The sequence below is a fragment of the Gouania willdenowi genome, chromosome 6 (genome assembly GCF_900634775.1).
Source record: "Gouania willdenowi chromosome 6, fGouWil2.1, whole genome shotgun sequence".
NCBI lineage: Eukaryota > Metazoa > Chordata > Actinopteri > Blenniiformes > Gobiesocidae > Gouania > Gouania willdenowi.
Genome location: NC_041049.1, coordinates 20,669,740 through 20,687,573, shown reverse-complemented (window position 1 = coordinate 20,687,573; position 17,834 = coordinate 20,669,740). Strand labels below are relative to the sequence as shown.

Below are 17,834 nucleotides of genomic sequence, written 5' to 3'. Positions count from 1 at the left end.
AGGTTTTTTTTTTGGATTTTTCGACTTGTTGGTTATTGACTCCTTTAACCGAATTACCATTAAATTACAATATTGTCCACTTTATAGCAGTAAAATGGTAAATCAACTTGATTTATATAGCTCTTTAACTATCAACGTAGTATTTCTAAAGTACTTCACACTATCAACTCATTCACACATCAATGAAACAGAGCTACCATGCAAGTCACTTGTTGACCATTGTAAGCAACTTAGGGATCAGTGTCTAGCCTAAGGAAACTTCTATACATTGACAGGTATACCCTTTGGATTGAACCCCAACCTCTCCATCAGAGGACAACCCATCTACACTTCAGCCACAATAATTACAATATGATCAACAAACAAGCATTCAGTACGTTGCACATTTCTGGCACCAAAATATTAGCAGCTGATCCTGTATAGCAGTGTTTCCCAACCTTTTCTGTCTCATGTACCCCCCGATTCCTCTTTTCAGATTAGTGGAACCCCTTCGTCACTCTAATTTAGTAACCTTTCCTGTATTATTTACATGTTGTTAACATGTTGGCCTGTGAAATCTCCTACAACTTGAAAATGTCAACCAGTACATTTAACGCACACTAAATATCAATTTTGTACATTACAATTATTGTATATCAGGGAATACATTGACCTCAAATTTTAGTAATGTGCATAACATGTTAGTAACAATTGAGTAGGATATTAAGGCCACAATATTGTTTATTCCATTAATGCCGTTTATTGTCAACAGGTGGAAAAGTAGTTGGATGAGTATGTACAGTGTCTGAAATAGGCCTAAAAATGACTCAGTTTCCAAGTACCCCCTGCCATGTGTTCAAGTACCCCTAGGGGTACACGTACCTCAGGTTGGGAATCACTTCTGTATAGCATAAGGCAGTGTTTTTCAACCTTTTTTGAGCCAAGGTACATCTTTTCATTCAAAGAAAATTCCAAGGCACACCACCAACTAAAAATGTTAAAAAATGAAACTTTGTAGCCTGTATTAATAATATACAGTCATTCTTATCAAAATGTCTTGAATAGGAATCAAATGAACGCAAAAAAAGTTGCTATGATCGTTAATATTTTTTCTTTCTAATAAAAAGTGCAATTAATTTGCTGTAATTTGTATTTTATTTATTTGTTTTTAATAGGAATCAAATGGACAAAAAAAAATCTATCATGATTTTTGATATTTATTTTTTCAAATAAAAAGTGTAATTAACAATATGCAGTCATTCTTATCAAAGTGTCTTGAATGCAAATGTAAAACAAAACTTAAAATATGATTAGAACTACGATTTAACTTTATTCTGTTAAATAGTGTTTTGTTTTCCATAATGTATTTTTTTATATTATATAATTTTATATTGTATTTATATAATATATAAATGTATTATTATTATTAGTAAATACGTTTACAGTATACTAAATAATAATAATTACATTTTGGTCTGTGTTGGTAAACGTTAAGAGGCTGCGTTCACACTGCAGGCAAATGTAGCTGAAATCCGTGAAAATCAGTGTGAACGCTCAAATCCGACCCACATCTGATCTTTTCAAATCAGATTACACTTTCATATGTGGTCCTGAATCAAATACAGATCAGTGTGAGCGACAAGGAGGATTTTATGCGCGATTGATACGTTGACGTCACTTCATAGTAACAGCTGTATGAGTGAGCGCAGCATGGAGCAGTCTTTAAGCATCCACTTTTTAATCAATCCTTTTTCTGCACAAGAACATGGATCATCCTTATATTTGATACGTGGATTATGTAAATAGATGCAAAGTCTCTGGCGCCTGTGTTTGACGTGCGCTGGTTTCCCGTGCGCTGATCTGATGTTGACATTGACAACAGTTGTCTGTTAATAAAAGCAGGCTTACCCCTAAGACAAGTGTAAATATATAGTTTGTATGAAGAAAAAATAGGTTTTATTTGTCGATTTTTGGGTCGGGCATGGATATGAATACCTAATGTCGGTTTCGGTTTTGCTCTGTCGGGTTCGGGTCAAAGCTTGAAAGTTCATATCAATTAAATTCAGCTTTATTTATTATATTATTATATATGTATTATTTATTATTTATTTTTAAACAAAATATTTGGCTGTCTTTTTCGTCATCCTCCTCTGCACCTGCTCATTCATTACTTTTTCTTGCCTAGTCAAATATAGTGTCAATTGCCAACTAATTCAGGTGTAAATATGTAATCTCCTCCAAATACACAAATTCAATTAATCTCCACAATGTTTGCAGGGCTTTCAGTTTCCCCACGCTTATAGCACATAATGGCAGTTATTTTTAATCTTGAATTGATGAAGCTATTCCACAAAATGTCCCCAAATTAAATACAAGTCATAAAAATCAAAGAACTAAAGGGACTAATATCTGTCACTCATTGGATAGATTTTATCAGTGTCTTACATATTTTTATTTCATGTATACGTGGAAGTACAAACTAGGGAATAATAATGTTGACATTTCTCATTTTCCTTGCCTATGATATGTGAATCATTTTAGATCAAACCAGTCTGTATTTGGCCCCGAACTAAAATTAGTTTGACACCCAAGATCTAAGTTCTATTTTCCATTAAAGACAAGGCCAATTCAAGGGTGGTGGACCCAACACGCCTGTTAGAGCATCCAGAATTTTTGACATTGTGAAACATATAGAGGAAAACATTGAATTGAGATGAAAGTGTTTATTCCTAGTTTATTTCTATTTGTTTCTCTTTTTTTTGCACCTTTGTTTGTTCTCTTTCATCTGTAGGCAGTCATTTAATGTTGGGAATGAGCCCAGTATTGTTAGGCTTGAAGTTATTTTCCCCCAAAACATTTTCTTTCCTTCTCATTTGAAATGCTGTGTTTGGCCAACCGCCTGGTGCCCAATGACAGCTGGCCATAGGCATAAGCAGACCCCTGTGACCCTGAAAAGGAGCAGCCGGGTCAGAAAATGGATGGATTTATTTGGCCGACAAAAAAATATGTTTCACACCTGACCTGCATGTGGTTTGCAACAACTCTTCGAGCTGCATATTGGGCTTCAGCATGCTTATGTTGACCCTGGACCAGCAGGAACTTCCAACAATAAAGACATTGTTTTGAAATCTGAGTGCAGACAAATTAAAGGTGGCCTGTGGAGAAGACATTGGCCTCTAAAGCTCAGCGTGATGTCAGATTTACTGGGGAGGAAATGTCGCCCTCAGGGTTTAACACACCTGATTTCAGAAGTAATGTGCTCTCTGATTTTGCAGCACCCTGTGCAAAAGGAAAAGCCCTACAGCATTAGCGGGCAGGCATGCTTCAGCACACAGGGTTCCTAAACACTGCAGGTCCAATGCATTTTTTCTGATTCACTACTTAATGGCAGTTTAACACCATCTTTCCTGTTTTTGTTTTTTTTTCCTGATGAGATGACAGACATTTTGGCTTATTGGATGTTGGATTTTAAAAGGTCACATATGAAAGCCAGATATGACGTGATTGTGTGTATTTTCTCATCTTTTGCTAAATGTCATAAAACTGACACAACAGAGGGTTGACGTCAACCTTCCTTGTGCCAACTCAGGCTGGCCACTCTGTGTGAGAGAATCCTTTTATTTCTCCATCACTTGACTTAGGCAGTACACCTGTTTTCTTGTTGTAGCAAACGTTACAAAGGGTGCAACCATCTCGTTAGTTACAATAATGTGACCACAAGTCAAAGAGTGATTAATAGATACAAACAACTATGCATTTTAATTTCTAATTAATTATACAGTATGTTAATCTGTTATTCAGTTTTTGTATGGAAACCAAACTTCTAATTTAATTCAGAATAAAAAATGTAATCCTCTTTAAAAAGATAAAAAAAAAAAAAAATCTCATAAACACCAAATTCCGAATGAAAATAGCCATTCCGAATGAAACTTAAATCCAAAGTAGATGGCTGGTTTATTTTGATTTTGATAATTCCGAATTGAATTTGGACATTGAATTAAAGCAGAATCCGAATTATTTAATTCTGAATAATAAAAAAAACATCATGTAACCGTGGCCAGTCTCATTTGTAAATACATTATTTATCTTTAAAGAGTTATTGAACCCCAAAACCACATTTTCCTGCTGCAAAATTATTTGTAGTGTTGATTATTCCGAGTTCAACTCTTAACATTATAGTCAAAGATTTTCAATTTGGAGTATTTTGTTATGAAAATGTTAGTGACTGCCCTCTATGGGTTGAAACCTGGCTATTACAAGCACATTTTGCTATTGGCTGAGAATGGTGGTTTGTGATGTTTTGGTGGCTTCTTACATCACTAATCACCACTGTTGGCCCCGCCCCTCCTATAAAAACTAGCACCTGTCGATTCTGCTATTTGTGGTGAGTAGGTTGGATTGAGAGAATTGTGAATAGAGAGGTATTGTGAGTATTGAGTAGGTAGTCGGCAGTGTTGGGAACGTTACTTTAAAAAAGTAATTAGTTATAGTTACTCACTACTTAATCCAAAAAGTAACTGAGTTAGTAATTGAATTACTCAATAATAAAAGTAACTCATTACCAAGTAGTAGTAAAAAAAAAAAAGTTGCTATATGTCAAAGAATTCAGATTTTTTAGAAAAAAAAAACGCTGTTACCTAACGCCGTTTTTTTAAACGCCGTTATTCAAAACACTGGTAGTTAGCATAGCATAGATTGTTGTTTAGACATTTTATGTATAGACGGGCTGTGTCTTAACTGCTTCAGGAACCCCGCCCATAATCAAGACATTTTTGGAATTTCCAGCCAAAAACCCCAGGGTTTAGTTATCTAGACAGGGATCTATAGATTCTACATTATAATTGGCTGTATAAAACACTTACAGCCTATGATAATATCACCACAAAACTTATCAGTCTAATGCATGGAATGCCTCCCTGATGAGACATGATTTTATTGTATTTTAATGGAGAGACAAGTCCAGAATACCCAAAACGTAGCATGCAATACACCACAGAGATCCTCCCCGTCACTTCCACAGCCCAGCAGGTTTAACGCACGACCGGCTGAATCCTCAATGAAATGCTTTTCCTGGCAGGTGAAATGGCTTTCCAAGTAGAACTGCAAATCCAGTGGAAACATCAGAGCTCCTCTGTGTGAAGCTTCTGGCAGCACTTCTCTTTCGAAGATCTGAGGCCACTCGGCTTGTTGTCTGTTTGTCTTTTATATCTTTCTCTTTCCTCGAGGCAGGGCTTGCATAAGCATTCCGCTACTTTTGGGTGACCATCTCATCAGTTGAGAGACATGAGGAAGAAAGGGCGAGACTTGCTGTAGGGGCGATAGTGTCAAAAGTTTCTTCCCTCTCTTTCTATCATTTTGACCGTGACTTTTTTTATTATGGTTTTACATGTTTCAAATTTATACAGCAGCCATTTGTGAATAGAACCCTCCCCAAAAAAAGCATGAAACGAAAAAGTTCTAAGTCAATCACTGCTAATAGTATTCTGAAAAAAAAAAACAAAAACTAAATGAGTGTTTTACTTCAATATAACTAATTTAAAAAGCTGTTGGAATCGTCTTGTATTCTCAGTATTTGATAAATAAAGTAACCAGAAACTGTCGGTGGTCGCTAATACAACACACTTGCAATGGAAACCAAATGAACAGATTTTAATTTGAGCTGCCAGGATACCAGCAGTTAGATGCAGTTTCATGCAGTCATTTCAGATTTAGTGTTTACCGCAGCAGTGAGTATCTCTGCAGAAGGACACCTCATGAAAATGTCACATGCAATTAAAAGAGAATGGAGCAGCTCAGGCTCTAAATAATTCAGACAATGGAGCATGATCTGGAAATTGCCTCCAAATACTGCAGTGCTGCATTTTCCGGGTCCTTAAATGTCTAAAATTTTAAAGGCTGATATGGTCATTTACTTAGGTAATTATTCATTTAGAATAGCTTTGTGAAAAATGTTTCGACACAATTATCAGGATGAAAACCGTGTATTAGTGATGGTCAGCTATCCTAAGCATCTGTCCATGTATAAAGAATGCATAATTTAAAACAGCACAATTACCGCTACAAATTACAGGTGAGTTCAAAGCATAATGCTGGAGTTACCCAGAGCCCCAACAAGTTCCGAATGTCAAATCTGCGTGATTCGTGACACATTCGTGACTAGGGTTGGGCAATGAGAACCGGTTCCAAATACTGTAGGAACCTGTTCCTAACGTCTAGTTCCGGAACCGTTACAAAGATGTTTGCATTTCAATTTTTTTTTTCAATTCCTAAATGCCCACACTAGTTTGTTTCCGCGGGTTGCTCTGTTTGTTGACACGGGGTTTGTATAAGGTGCGTTAAGAATGCGACTGTAGCGACTATCGCGACTGCAGTCTGTGTGTGTGTGTGTGTGTGTGTGTGTGTGTGTGTGTGTACGTGTGTGTGTGTGTGTGTGTGTGTGTGTGTGTGTGTCTGGCTACGGTTTCAGCTTGGAATGCAGAGCAGAAGGGAGATAGGAACTAATCACTGGTAAAAAGACCAGTAAAACTCCGGAAAACAATCACCAGGAATAAATAGTTGCTCCCTGGTAAAGACAGTCGCTCTAACAACAGGTAAAATGATAAACTGGTGATATTACAGCCTGTGAATGCAGTACGGGGACGCATCTACTCCGCCTCCAGGTCCTAGTGCCAGCGGTCCAGTAAAGCCTGTTCTGTTCTAATAAGTCTGTGTGTGTCAGTGTGAAAGTCTGCCTGTTTATGTCTCCGTCCATCCACTTTTTTCATTATATCCATGTCTTTTAAGGCTCTTATTAAATAGTGTCGGCTGGAGTCCGGGCCGTCACCATCTTGGATAATGTCGTCACCAGCGCAAGCGCAGAACCCAAAATTAACTTAATCTTTCTCAACTAGAACTGTTGTTTGATTTGTCACATGACTGCTCCATTGCTTAGTTTCACATCTACCTGGGCTGTAGCTCTTTGTTTTTTAGACTGCTGCCAACTTGTTTTATTTCAGCAAGTTTCAGTTTTACAGTTACAGTTGGGGACCTTTGTAATTGAATACCCTAGTTACAGTACAGCAACCAAATTTAACCGTATCAACTAAGTGAATTATTAAAAATGGCCTGTGTAAAGGGCTTTTTCAAATGAAAAAAATTCTCCTGTGAAATCTGACCTGTTCATCTGCACAACTCAAAGAATCGGAATCGAGAATCGTTTAGAACAGGAATCGAAATTGAGAATCGGAATCAGAATCGTTGAAATCCAAACGATGCCCAACCCTATTCGTGACACTCGTAACAAAGCGAGCTACTCTATGTGCTACATGTGCTCCGTAACTTTCCTGTCATCACATTGGGCGGTACCATTTACATACAAACGCAGGAGCACTGTGGAGCAATGTGAACTGTCCAAGATGTGATGATTGGATGAATTTTAATGTGTGGAGCCAAATATATACGCATTTGGCAACATTTGTGACACTCGTGGTGCCGCTTCCGTTTTGTGACGATCCTCACTGACGCAGTAGTGCACACCAAAGAGCTTGACAATTTGCCACTGACTCATGCCATTTTTCGTACTGCGTCATACATTTAATTGTGCCGCACTCTGTAAAGAATACAAATTCCTTGCGTTCGTCACGTGTTGAGGCTCTGTGTAACCCCAGCATAAGGGTCAAGAAGGGATAAACAACACTTTAAAAACAAAAAATGTAAATGTTAGAATTTAGAATACAGAAACAAAAAGCAACAACAACAATATTTTGCGACCGGAAATTGCTGTTTCCAAAGTAAGAGCGTGAGTGAGGTGAGTATTTTGACATTGCTGTGTAACAGAAGTTGATGGACATGGATCAGTACGTTGTGTTTTTTTTTAGCTTTTTAGTATCCTTTTTGAAACAAAAAATCCAAAACATACAGAGGCCCTTGTTCATGCAACTGTATTACTGCATGACTGCTTTCATCTAGGTTCAAATGGTATGGATGTCCAGGGAGTTCCCTCCTTGGCTACTGCGTTTCCATTACTCTTTTATTTTGCAAAAAACTGTAATGGAAACACAACTTCTCTTAGCTGTGACAGGTTCTTGGACCAAAATGAGAGAAAATACACAGTAGATTCAAAAGAGTAATCTGAAGGGAAGCATGGCACAGCTGAACAGCTGTCATATTTGATTAGTATTGTTTTTGGTGGTCCAACAGACTTTTAAAAGAGCATAATAATGTCTAAGGTGAGACAAACCACACATCATCTGCCCCTTCTCATTCACACCTTCATCACCTCCAGACTCGATTACTGCAATAGCCTTCTCTATGGACTCACCACCACTCACTTACACAAACTACAATACATCCAGAACTCTGCTTCCCGTCTTCTCACACACACCGAGTCCAGAGAACACATCACCCCCGTCCTCCAACAGCTCCACTGGCTCCCTGTGCTACAAGTCCACTACAAGCTCCTCCTCCTCACCTACAAGTCCCTCCATACCCTGGCCCCTGCCTACCTCACCGACCTCCTCCAACAACACTATCCCACCCGCCACCTCTGCTCTGCCTGCACCCACCTTCTTACACCCATCACCCACACTAAGCACCGAACTCTGGGGGACCAAGCCTTTAATGCCGCCACCCCCGTCTTCTGGAACACCCTCCCTCAACTCATCAAGAATGGAGACTCATTACAGGACTTTAAAACTTGCTTTTCCTTAACCTTTCTTTTTCTTTCATTGTTATTTATTTACTTTCTTACTTTCTATTCTTTTTTATGTATTCTGTAAAGCGACTTTGAGTCCCCAAAAAAGCGCTATATGAAATTGATTTATTATTATTATTATTATTATTATTATTATGATTATTATTATTATTATTACTATTCAGAGCTTGGTTTGTGAATTTTTACATGTAATTTGCATTATCGTGCATCATTGAAGTGTGCAGCTGCAGGATTCATCATTGAAACAAAGTCAGAAAATAGCAAAGTACATAATATTGCCCTAATTAACACATTATAAATGTTGAGGATTGTCTTTTGGACGCCATTCAAGGCCTGCTGTGTGCTTTGTAAGTAAAGCTAATCTCCTCCAATGCTAATCCCGCTTTTCTTTTCATCTCTCCAGCATCGCACCACGTCCGAACAGGCACGTGTGAAGTGGTTGCACTGCATCGCTGCTGCAACAAGAACAAAATCGAGGAGCGGTCTCAAACAGTGAAGTGCTCCTGCTTCCCCGGGCAAGTGGCTGGCACCACCAGAGCAGCCCCGTCATGTGTAGATGGTACGTTCCATGACTGAATATTTCATTGGCTATCCTTAGTGGCCTTGTGTGTGTGTGTGTTTGTGTGTGTCTCTGTGTGTCCATGTGTGCTTGTGTATGTGTGTGTATGTGTGTGTGTGTCTCTCTCACTCTCTCTGTGTGTGTGTGTGTGTCCGTTCGTGTGTATGTGCATGCGTGTGTGTCTGTGTGTGTGTGTGTGTGTGTGTCTGTTTGTGTGTGTGTGTCTCTCTTTGTCCTTGTGTGTCTGTGTGTGTGTGTGTGTGTCTCTCTCTCTCTCTGTGTCTGTGTGTCTGTCTGTGTGTGTGTCTGTGTGTGTTTCTGTTTGTCCTTGTGTGTGTGTGTCTGTGTGTCCATGTGTGTGTGTGTGTGTGTGTGCATGTTTGTGTCCATGTGTGTGTGTCCGTGTGTGTGTGTGTGTGTCTGTGTTTGTCCTTGTGTGTGTGTGTGTGTGTGTGTGTGTATGTCTGTGTGTGCAGGTTTGTGTCCATGTGTGTGTGTGTGTGTGTCTCTCTGTGTCCGTGTGTGTGTGTATGTGTGTGTGTCTCTCTGTGTCCGCGTGTGTGTGTGTGTGTGTGTGTGATTTTTTTTGCTGATTTTCTTTTCCGCAAATCTTCAGGAAGAGTTCTGCTGAGATCATCTGCAAGTGTCAGCTCTCACATGTTTAATATGAGATGATATAACAAGTGCAGCTTGTTGTTCTACGGACTAGCTGGATATCAATATTTGATGATACGGTAAATGTAGCAAAGCAAGGACTGGTGTTTTTTGTAATAAATGAAAATAATACACTTGTTTAAATTTGTTTATTGTGTTATAGACTATTTTCTACCTACAGATCTTTATGTTGCCTTTGATACAAGCATGAAGCATAAACATCAATAATAACAACTGACATATTTTGCAAAATGGAAATAAGTGCCCAATGTGTAGACAATTACTATTTAGGTTCTTGCCTTTTTTTGTCAGTTTTCTGACGTAAATATATTCTGTGCATGGTACTTTCTCCTTATAAGACCAACTAAAGTCGGATTTATTCAGTTTTTCTTAAGCCTTTGATAATTAAATGAGACCCTGCCCTCCACAGACTGATTTCAATGACCTTGCAGATCTCTTAGCATGCTCATGTGTCAGAGCACTGTCTCGACTGAAGTGGCTGCCTCACTTTCTTCTAAAAAGCGGGTTCTTAGCTAAACTCTGGAGCCACTTGTGTTTGACCTATTCGTTGACATTTTAGTATTGACATTTTCTACAAATTGGAGCTGTGAGCCACTGGCCCCAGTTTAAAGCTTTGTGGGTTATCTCAGGGAAAAAAATGATCAGCACTTAACCTTTTAATTATTCTTTCTTCTACAACCAGGGATTACCTTCAGCTCCTTTCAATGTGAGAGAATCGTCTCTTTTTATGAAGATAAATGAACCTCCAAGACATTTTCACAAATCTGAATCGATTTGAATGCGTAATGTGGTTCGAGAAAACACAAGCAAAACTTACTGAAATAAGACTTTACTAATGCTAATGTGCCGGTGAACATTCTTGTTATTTTACAGTGACTTTTGTTAAAAACACACAAAAGTTGATTCAAAGCTTCTAAGTAAAAATGTATTAGCTACTACCAGTGTTTGAAATAACAGCGTTTAAAATAACGGCGGTAGGTAATGGCGTTTCAGGTTAATCTAGCTAATTACTTTTTACACCGTTACAACGCTGTTCACATAACTGAACGTTAAATGCAGTGCGTTATGCATTGATTGAATAAACTCCAAAAGCACCCCTGGCTTCATACGCAGCTGTAGTGAGGAGGCGGGTTTAAAACAAGGTGAGCGATTATGATTGGCTAAGACACTACAGAGATGGCGAGCGTGGAGCAGTCTGATGAAAATTGTCATTTATATGTGGTGATATAAACACTACTTTAAATTAATTGTGGTCAAAGGCAAGAACGTGTATGTGTTCATTATATCCAGTGTTCATTATATCCAGGAGTGAAGACTTTGTCGACATCAGTTGTAAGCAACTCAAATTTAATGAAGCACCTCACAACGACACACGCATCTAAAAAATCTGAATTCTTTGACATATAGCAACTTTTTTTAACAGTAACTGAAATAGTTACTTTCCTTGGTAATTCCCAACACTGGCTACTACCAAAGAAAACCTGACAAAGAAAGCTTATATATTTTTCTTATAGGGAACATTATGAAAAACGGCAAACAACAAGAAACAGGATTCTACAACACTAGCCACCCAATCACGATAAAGATAACCTTCATTAGTCCCACAAAGTACAAAGTATCAGCAGCAGATAAATAGAAACAGCGTAATAAAAGACTGTAATAAACAGTAACAACAGGAAATATGCAAATAGTGAAGATCAAACTGACATTACTTACCTCTAGAAGGAGAACATTTGAGTTAAAGCAGTATATCCATTGGTTAGAGATAACAGTAATAGTAAGTCATAATTAGGGGTGAGTATTGGCAAGGATGTTGCAATATGATACGTATCGCGATACGTGGGTCACGATACGATATATCGTGATATTCTACCCAATTAAACGTAGAGATGAAAAATCAAGTTGCTGTATATGTTCCTCAGAAGAAATTAATCATTCAGAGGACAAATTGAGTCAAAACTATTTGCTTCAAAACATCCTATTTATTATTAGTGTTTTTGCATATTTTCACGGAAAAAAAAGAAATAGCAGTGTTACACACTGCCATCATAAAATAAAGTGCAACAAGTTTCTTTTCACTGAAACTACTGTGTGGAAGTCTCAAAGTAACCATGACAACATAATGACTGCATTGTAACACTAAGTGAGAACATTAAGGATAAAGCAAGTTACTGACAATGAACAAAAATAAGAAGAAAAAGAATTTACCACTGATCTGAACACAATGAAAGCATTGTAACCACCACTGAAATATTGCACAAATACACAAAAATATTGATTACATTTCCAAAAAAAAAAGACCCCTAGTCATAATATAAGAAATCCAACTCATGTTTCCTAGTTGTTTAAAATGTGCCTGTATTGAATTTAAATTGCAAGCTCCATCAAAATATTATATACTAAAGGTTATGCCATTTTATTACCTCCGCCAAAGATCTAATACTTTAATTGTTGCTTATTTGTGTTTTCAGTTTAGTTTAGTTGAGTTTAGACAACATTTCCCCAGTGGGCAAATCATTAGTCAGTGTGATTACGTCAAAGTTACTAAATGGGTTGGTTTTTATCAACATTTTCACCAAAGATAGACCTTAGGTCATGGAATACGCCATAAATGTTGCTCTTATTTTTTTTAAAAAAGTAATTCTATAGCAGCCAGGAGGTAATTAAACCATATGTCATATGAGGTGTTGTGACACAATCCGTGACCTGACTAAATGGGGATTCTGGTCGCTTTGGATGAGCCACCATCAGACACTGGCTTTAGTGGCAACAAAACACCCACTACAACTCGTAGTAGGTGGTCGCTGTAAATCCTGTTACATTTAGGTCATCACCTTTGATAAAGGGCCAAAAGTACGTGTGTCTGACAACAACAAGGGTTTCTTCCTTCTTGATGTCCCACTTTAGGTTGAGTTTTCATCTCTCAAGTTATTGTGATTTATGTACAGCTATAAACGTTGTTAATGCTGTCTTCATGAGAAAAATATTGTTAATGCTAAAAAATGTCATTAAGGGCCTGTACTACAAAGCTAGTGAAGCCTGGATTTATCTCCGTTAGCAGGCTTCACCTATCCAAACATTCCGTGTCAGAGAGAAGCTGTCCTACGAATCACGATATCAACTCGCTAAGTTAAGCGTGTTTATTTCAGCCTGGCTACGTGCACGCTCTTGTGAGAGGGGTGGAGATTACAGCGTCAGACCAATCACAATCACGGAGAAACTGTGGAGAGCAATTTACATCACAGTTGAGGAATAATTCTTTAAAAATATTCATATAATTCATACCAAAAACAACACTGTTGCTTAATTTGTTAATGTAGAAATTAGTGAGATTATAGCAGTATTAATTCATGGGAGAATAAATGGACAGCGCTCTGATCAGTTTCACTTTTACTTTGACCTTGACTGTGGCTCTGATGCTGCGTTCATAAAGCTCAGATTACATCATGAGGTGGACAATAGGGGTGTGTATTGCCTGGCATCTGGCGATACGATTCATATCCCGATGCATTGGTCACGATATATCCCGATATTAAAGTGGGCGATTATTGTGATTTATTTTTTTCTATATATGACTTAAGAAACATCTGTAAATGTGTACACCTTCATGAGAACATTATGTATGAAATATAATTGAGTGGCATATTTTACACTGAAAACATTGGCTTTAACGTGCCATGTGCCAACAACTTAAAATAAAAAAACCAACCAAGCTTTTAAACCAACCAAATTTTTATATTGTGCAACGTAATATCGCGATATATCACCGAATGAATTTTTTTCAACACCCCTAGTGGACAATATTTGTATTTTATATTACCTTACAGGACTGAGGCTCTCTGCGTCACCACAGAATACTTCAACAAATGAATGAATAAATTAATTCATTTATCAGCTGACTAGCGTAGTTCAGTCCATCAGATATAAATCTATATTTCCAATAGGATGTCATCGGGTAGATGAAAAGATTCTATCAAATATTCTCTCTCTCCTATCAGCGTCACATCAGATTCACACAGCAACATGTTCAGAGAATGTTTTACCATTTATTGGACAAGTCCTTTTTTAAGAGAGCTGATTGGTCAGGAGGCGGGACTTAAGTACTGGCTCAGATCCTAGCCAGAACAAAACCTGGTCCCAACCAGGTTAGATGTTCAGCCTAAGTTACCATGGTGATTTCGCTTCGTAAGAAGTTATCCACCATTGTAGGACAGCACACACGAATGAAATCCTGGAAGTGAGCGTAATAAGAGGAAATGCAGCTTTGTAGTATAGGCCCTAAATGCTATTCTTAGCTTTGGCTAGTTTAGCCAGAGCAAAATGGACCTGCAGGTTAACCTAAAAACATGTTGCTTGCTTGGTTCCTGCTTTCTTCTAGGCCTTTTCTATCAGTCTGCATTGTAACACAAGGTTTTATGTTCATGAGAAAGCTGAGAATATTTGTTTTCCCGATAAGGAAAGCTAGCTATCAAAGCTAGGATTTCACTATTTTTACAGACTTTTGGTTGAAAAAATGAACTTTTAACTACTTGAAAGTTAGGAGTTTTACATACTGTATGCCATAAATAACTTTTCTTTGGAAAACCTCTCACTTTTGAAAAGTTCTACCTGAACATTTGTGAATATGAACTGGAGGTTAAACCAAAGACATACATGTACTCCCAGATGTTTTCAAACTGAGCTTCTTTTTTAAAGCGTCATTAACTGTTAAGTGGATTGCATTGTGATCTTCGCTTAGTGCGTGTGTGTGTGTGTGTGTGTGTGTGTGTGTGTGTGTGCGTTTGGTCATCAATACACTCATTTCATTTCACAAGAAACCTTTGTGGCTTTTTAATAGCAGCTGCTACACAACCTCCATCTGTTCGCAGTTGACCTGATGCACTTTTTACACCCAGCCACCACAACAGCCGAGGCTGTGTAATACAAATTGATTCCCTCTTGTCATAAAGGCATCATTTGGTGCAATTTGCTGGAGTGTGGCTCTGGTGTTATGTGTGGATTATAATAACCATCCTCTTCATTAGACAGAGAACACTAATGCTTGTGGAGGGGGCTGTGAAATGTGGATAACGACTTTTATAATACGCTAAAAAAACCAAATGATACCCTTTACAGCTATGATAGCAGAAGCTTAATGCATCGGCGTGGAGGAATTAGAGACAATTTACACCTTCACATGATTGTCATCACATTTGTCTCTGCTTCTAATCCTTTACACACTGTCTTGTGTCACAACAGTTCCAGGACTTGTGTTTTGAAAAACTCAAAATAGATGAGCGTTAACAATCATAGAGAAAATCCTGCATCACTTACCTGAAACAGCTGTCAGAGGGTGACAAGGTTTGATGAGGCGAAGCTTTGATGAAGTGACTGATACGTGGTATTTATAAAGAGGCCGTGTAGCCACAGGATGCACATATAATAAAAACAAAGACTCACATGAAAAATATGCAAGAAATAATGAACTGGCTTTTATAAATATTCCTATCAATTTGAATAAAATATGTACATTTATTTAGTCAGCGCTGCTTTTCATGCTCATTGATGAAATAGTGGGCAATGTTCCAAGGCCTAAACTTTCCAAAATCATATCAAACATGCTAAATAGGGTTAATAGAGTGAACCACTGTTATTCACTTTACATTTTATATGCTTTAGATGATTTACATAAACGGGATGGTAACACTGAAATCATGCAAGATTAGGAGAGCAGCGTGAGCCCCACTGCTACACCCTTAGCTTAGGGTGACCATATTTTGATTTCCTCGGCATACTCAAAGTACTCAACGTTTTCTTTATTTATTTTTTTAAAATCTACCTTGTAATGGAAAAATACAATATCATAATAAATGGGTTGTTAATGTCCATAAGGTTTCTAAAATTCATTTCTGTCTTTATAACCTTTATTCAAAAATCTCACATATGCCTTCTTGAAATCTCTCAAACATTGAAACGATTAGAAACATTTCCCCCAAGAAATTAAAACAATAACAAAAATACAAGGTTTACAGAACAGTACATAATCATTAAGTAACCTTTTCAATTAAAACAATTATTTATTCTCTTTTAAACGCTCTCTCTTTCTCTCGGACTCACCAATCTCGACAGATTCTTCAATAATTGTGTCATATGTGAGTAAATTCACCATAAACACACCAGATTGGCTGTAAAGACCAACTCCTTAGCTCTCAGAAACTGGTGGAATTTCTCAGATAGAGCAAATATTAGCAGAGTTATGGCCTTTGCTTTCACGGTCCTTGGTGGTCCCCGAGACGCGTTCAGGGTCCCTATGAAACCTGGACAATTTCAGTAAGTTGTCGAATATCCCTGAACAGCCTGGACAAGATGTGAAAAGAGGACATGTCATCCTACCTTAGCTTCCTGTTTAACGAGAGGAAATGCTTGCTATTGTTGTGACGTTTCACCAGCTAATATGACCAGTTCACCAACAGCTAAACCTGTCTTTGTACCAGTGCCTTTTAGGATGTAAATACAGTCATAATATTGTGAACTGCTTGTTCCTCACAACACGTTAAAAACTCACTTGTGAAGCTGTGCGTTCATTTTCAATCACAGGATAACATGATCACTAGTCTCACCATCACACGTGGAACAAGATTTTGCTCGTGATTATGGGTGAGCTTAGACATATTTGTTTAAATGTGTAATATTTTCCCAGGGCAATATTAATGTTGATGTGTTTTAAGCAGCTATAGGAGAAAATGGACAAGCACAAAGACCTTTAGCTCTCATGGAAAAACTAATACCAAAAGGAGACATACTCACATGTATATGTATATGAATAAATTAATACATATTGTATTTCCTGTTTTGCTAGTGTATTGCATACAGAACATTAGTGCACAGCCATCATCTCACAGCAAAGCTCCAGGAGGGACCACTTCAACCCATCAAAACATCAAATTTCCCTGTTTGACCTTTTGGCTCTTTGTTTTAGCCTCTATAGTGGAGCAGAAGTGGTGGTGTCAAATGCATCCGTGCCTTGATGGAGAGGAATGCAAGGTTCTTCCTGATCTGAAGGGTTGGAGCTGCGCGACAGGGAACAAGATCAAAACAACTAAAGTAAGTCTAAAGAACCTCTTTTTTCTGGTGCTGCTTTTGAACCTGTTGAATCTGACACATTTCAGAACTTGTGAAGGTCAACAGGCTGTGGCTTCTGTTACGGTCGTCTGCTTCGCCTTTACCCCAAAACTGATGTTTGCAGTCAGTTCTTGGAGCCCCTTGGGGCCTTTAATCAATAGGCTGCCATGTCTCCTTAGCACTTTCAGGCCACTTTGAGCACCCAAACTGCCAATTACTCACTCCAATTACCTGCTTTTAACATTGTAACATGACGCCCGTATCCTTCACTGTGTTATGACGACCAATAGGCTTCACTTCTGCCTCCCTCCATGTGTTTAATTATTAAAACAGGCTGCACCACACCTGCCTGGAGCCGGTAGCCTGGAGCCTGAAGCTATCGATTCAATGCTTTGTCGGGCCCTCAAAATGGGATTTATATGTCTATATATCATCTTTTAGTGGTTGTGAAAGAAGCGTAAGCATCTGGCACATAGAGTCAGATAATTATCAGATGTTGGGATGATTTTTGAAGAACAAAAGACTAATCTTGAATCGTTTTTGTTTTTTCACTGTTGATGTTTGAACAGATTTCTGCTGACAGGGACCAGCTTTGGTAACATCAGATGATTCACAGAGGAGTCCGGCTGTTGGAGGTAATAATCTTATGGTCTTTGTTCACTGGGGTTGCATTTTATGTTTAGGATGAATAAAAGTCCTGGATATGTTTAATAGAAGAAGGATTACCAACAATAGGATTTTTTATTGAAATGATAATGAGATCCATGTTCGTTTCCTTTACAACAGAAATAGAGTTATTTTTCAATAACAGAACAGTTAGTAAGAGTT

At 38.0% G+C, this 17,834-nt stretch overlaps 1 protein-coding gene across 1 annotated transcript in view; it reads left to right on the top strand.

The window, feature by feature from the left end:
• The window catches only part of LOC114466157 (protein FAM19A2), a 129,475-nt gene that overhangs the window by 99,633 nt on the left and 12,008 nt on the right, over nucleotides 1-17,834 (top strand). The window contains exons 3-5 of the mRNA XM_028451688.1: nucleotides 9,075-9,230; nucleotides 16,864-16,988; nucleotides 17,576-17,641. Of these exons, the coding sequence (XP_028307489.1) occupies nucleotides 9,075-9,230; nucleotides 16,864-16,988; nucleotides 17,576-17,605 (311 nt within the window). The 3' untranslated portion in view covers nucleotides 17,606-17,641. The remainder of the gene's footprint in view (nucleotides 1-9,074; nucleotides 9,231-16,863; nucleotides 16,989-17,575; nucleotides 17,642-17,834) is intronic.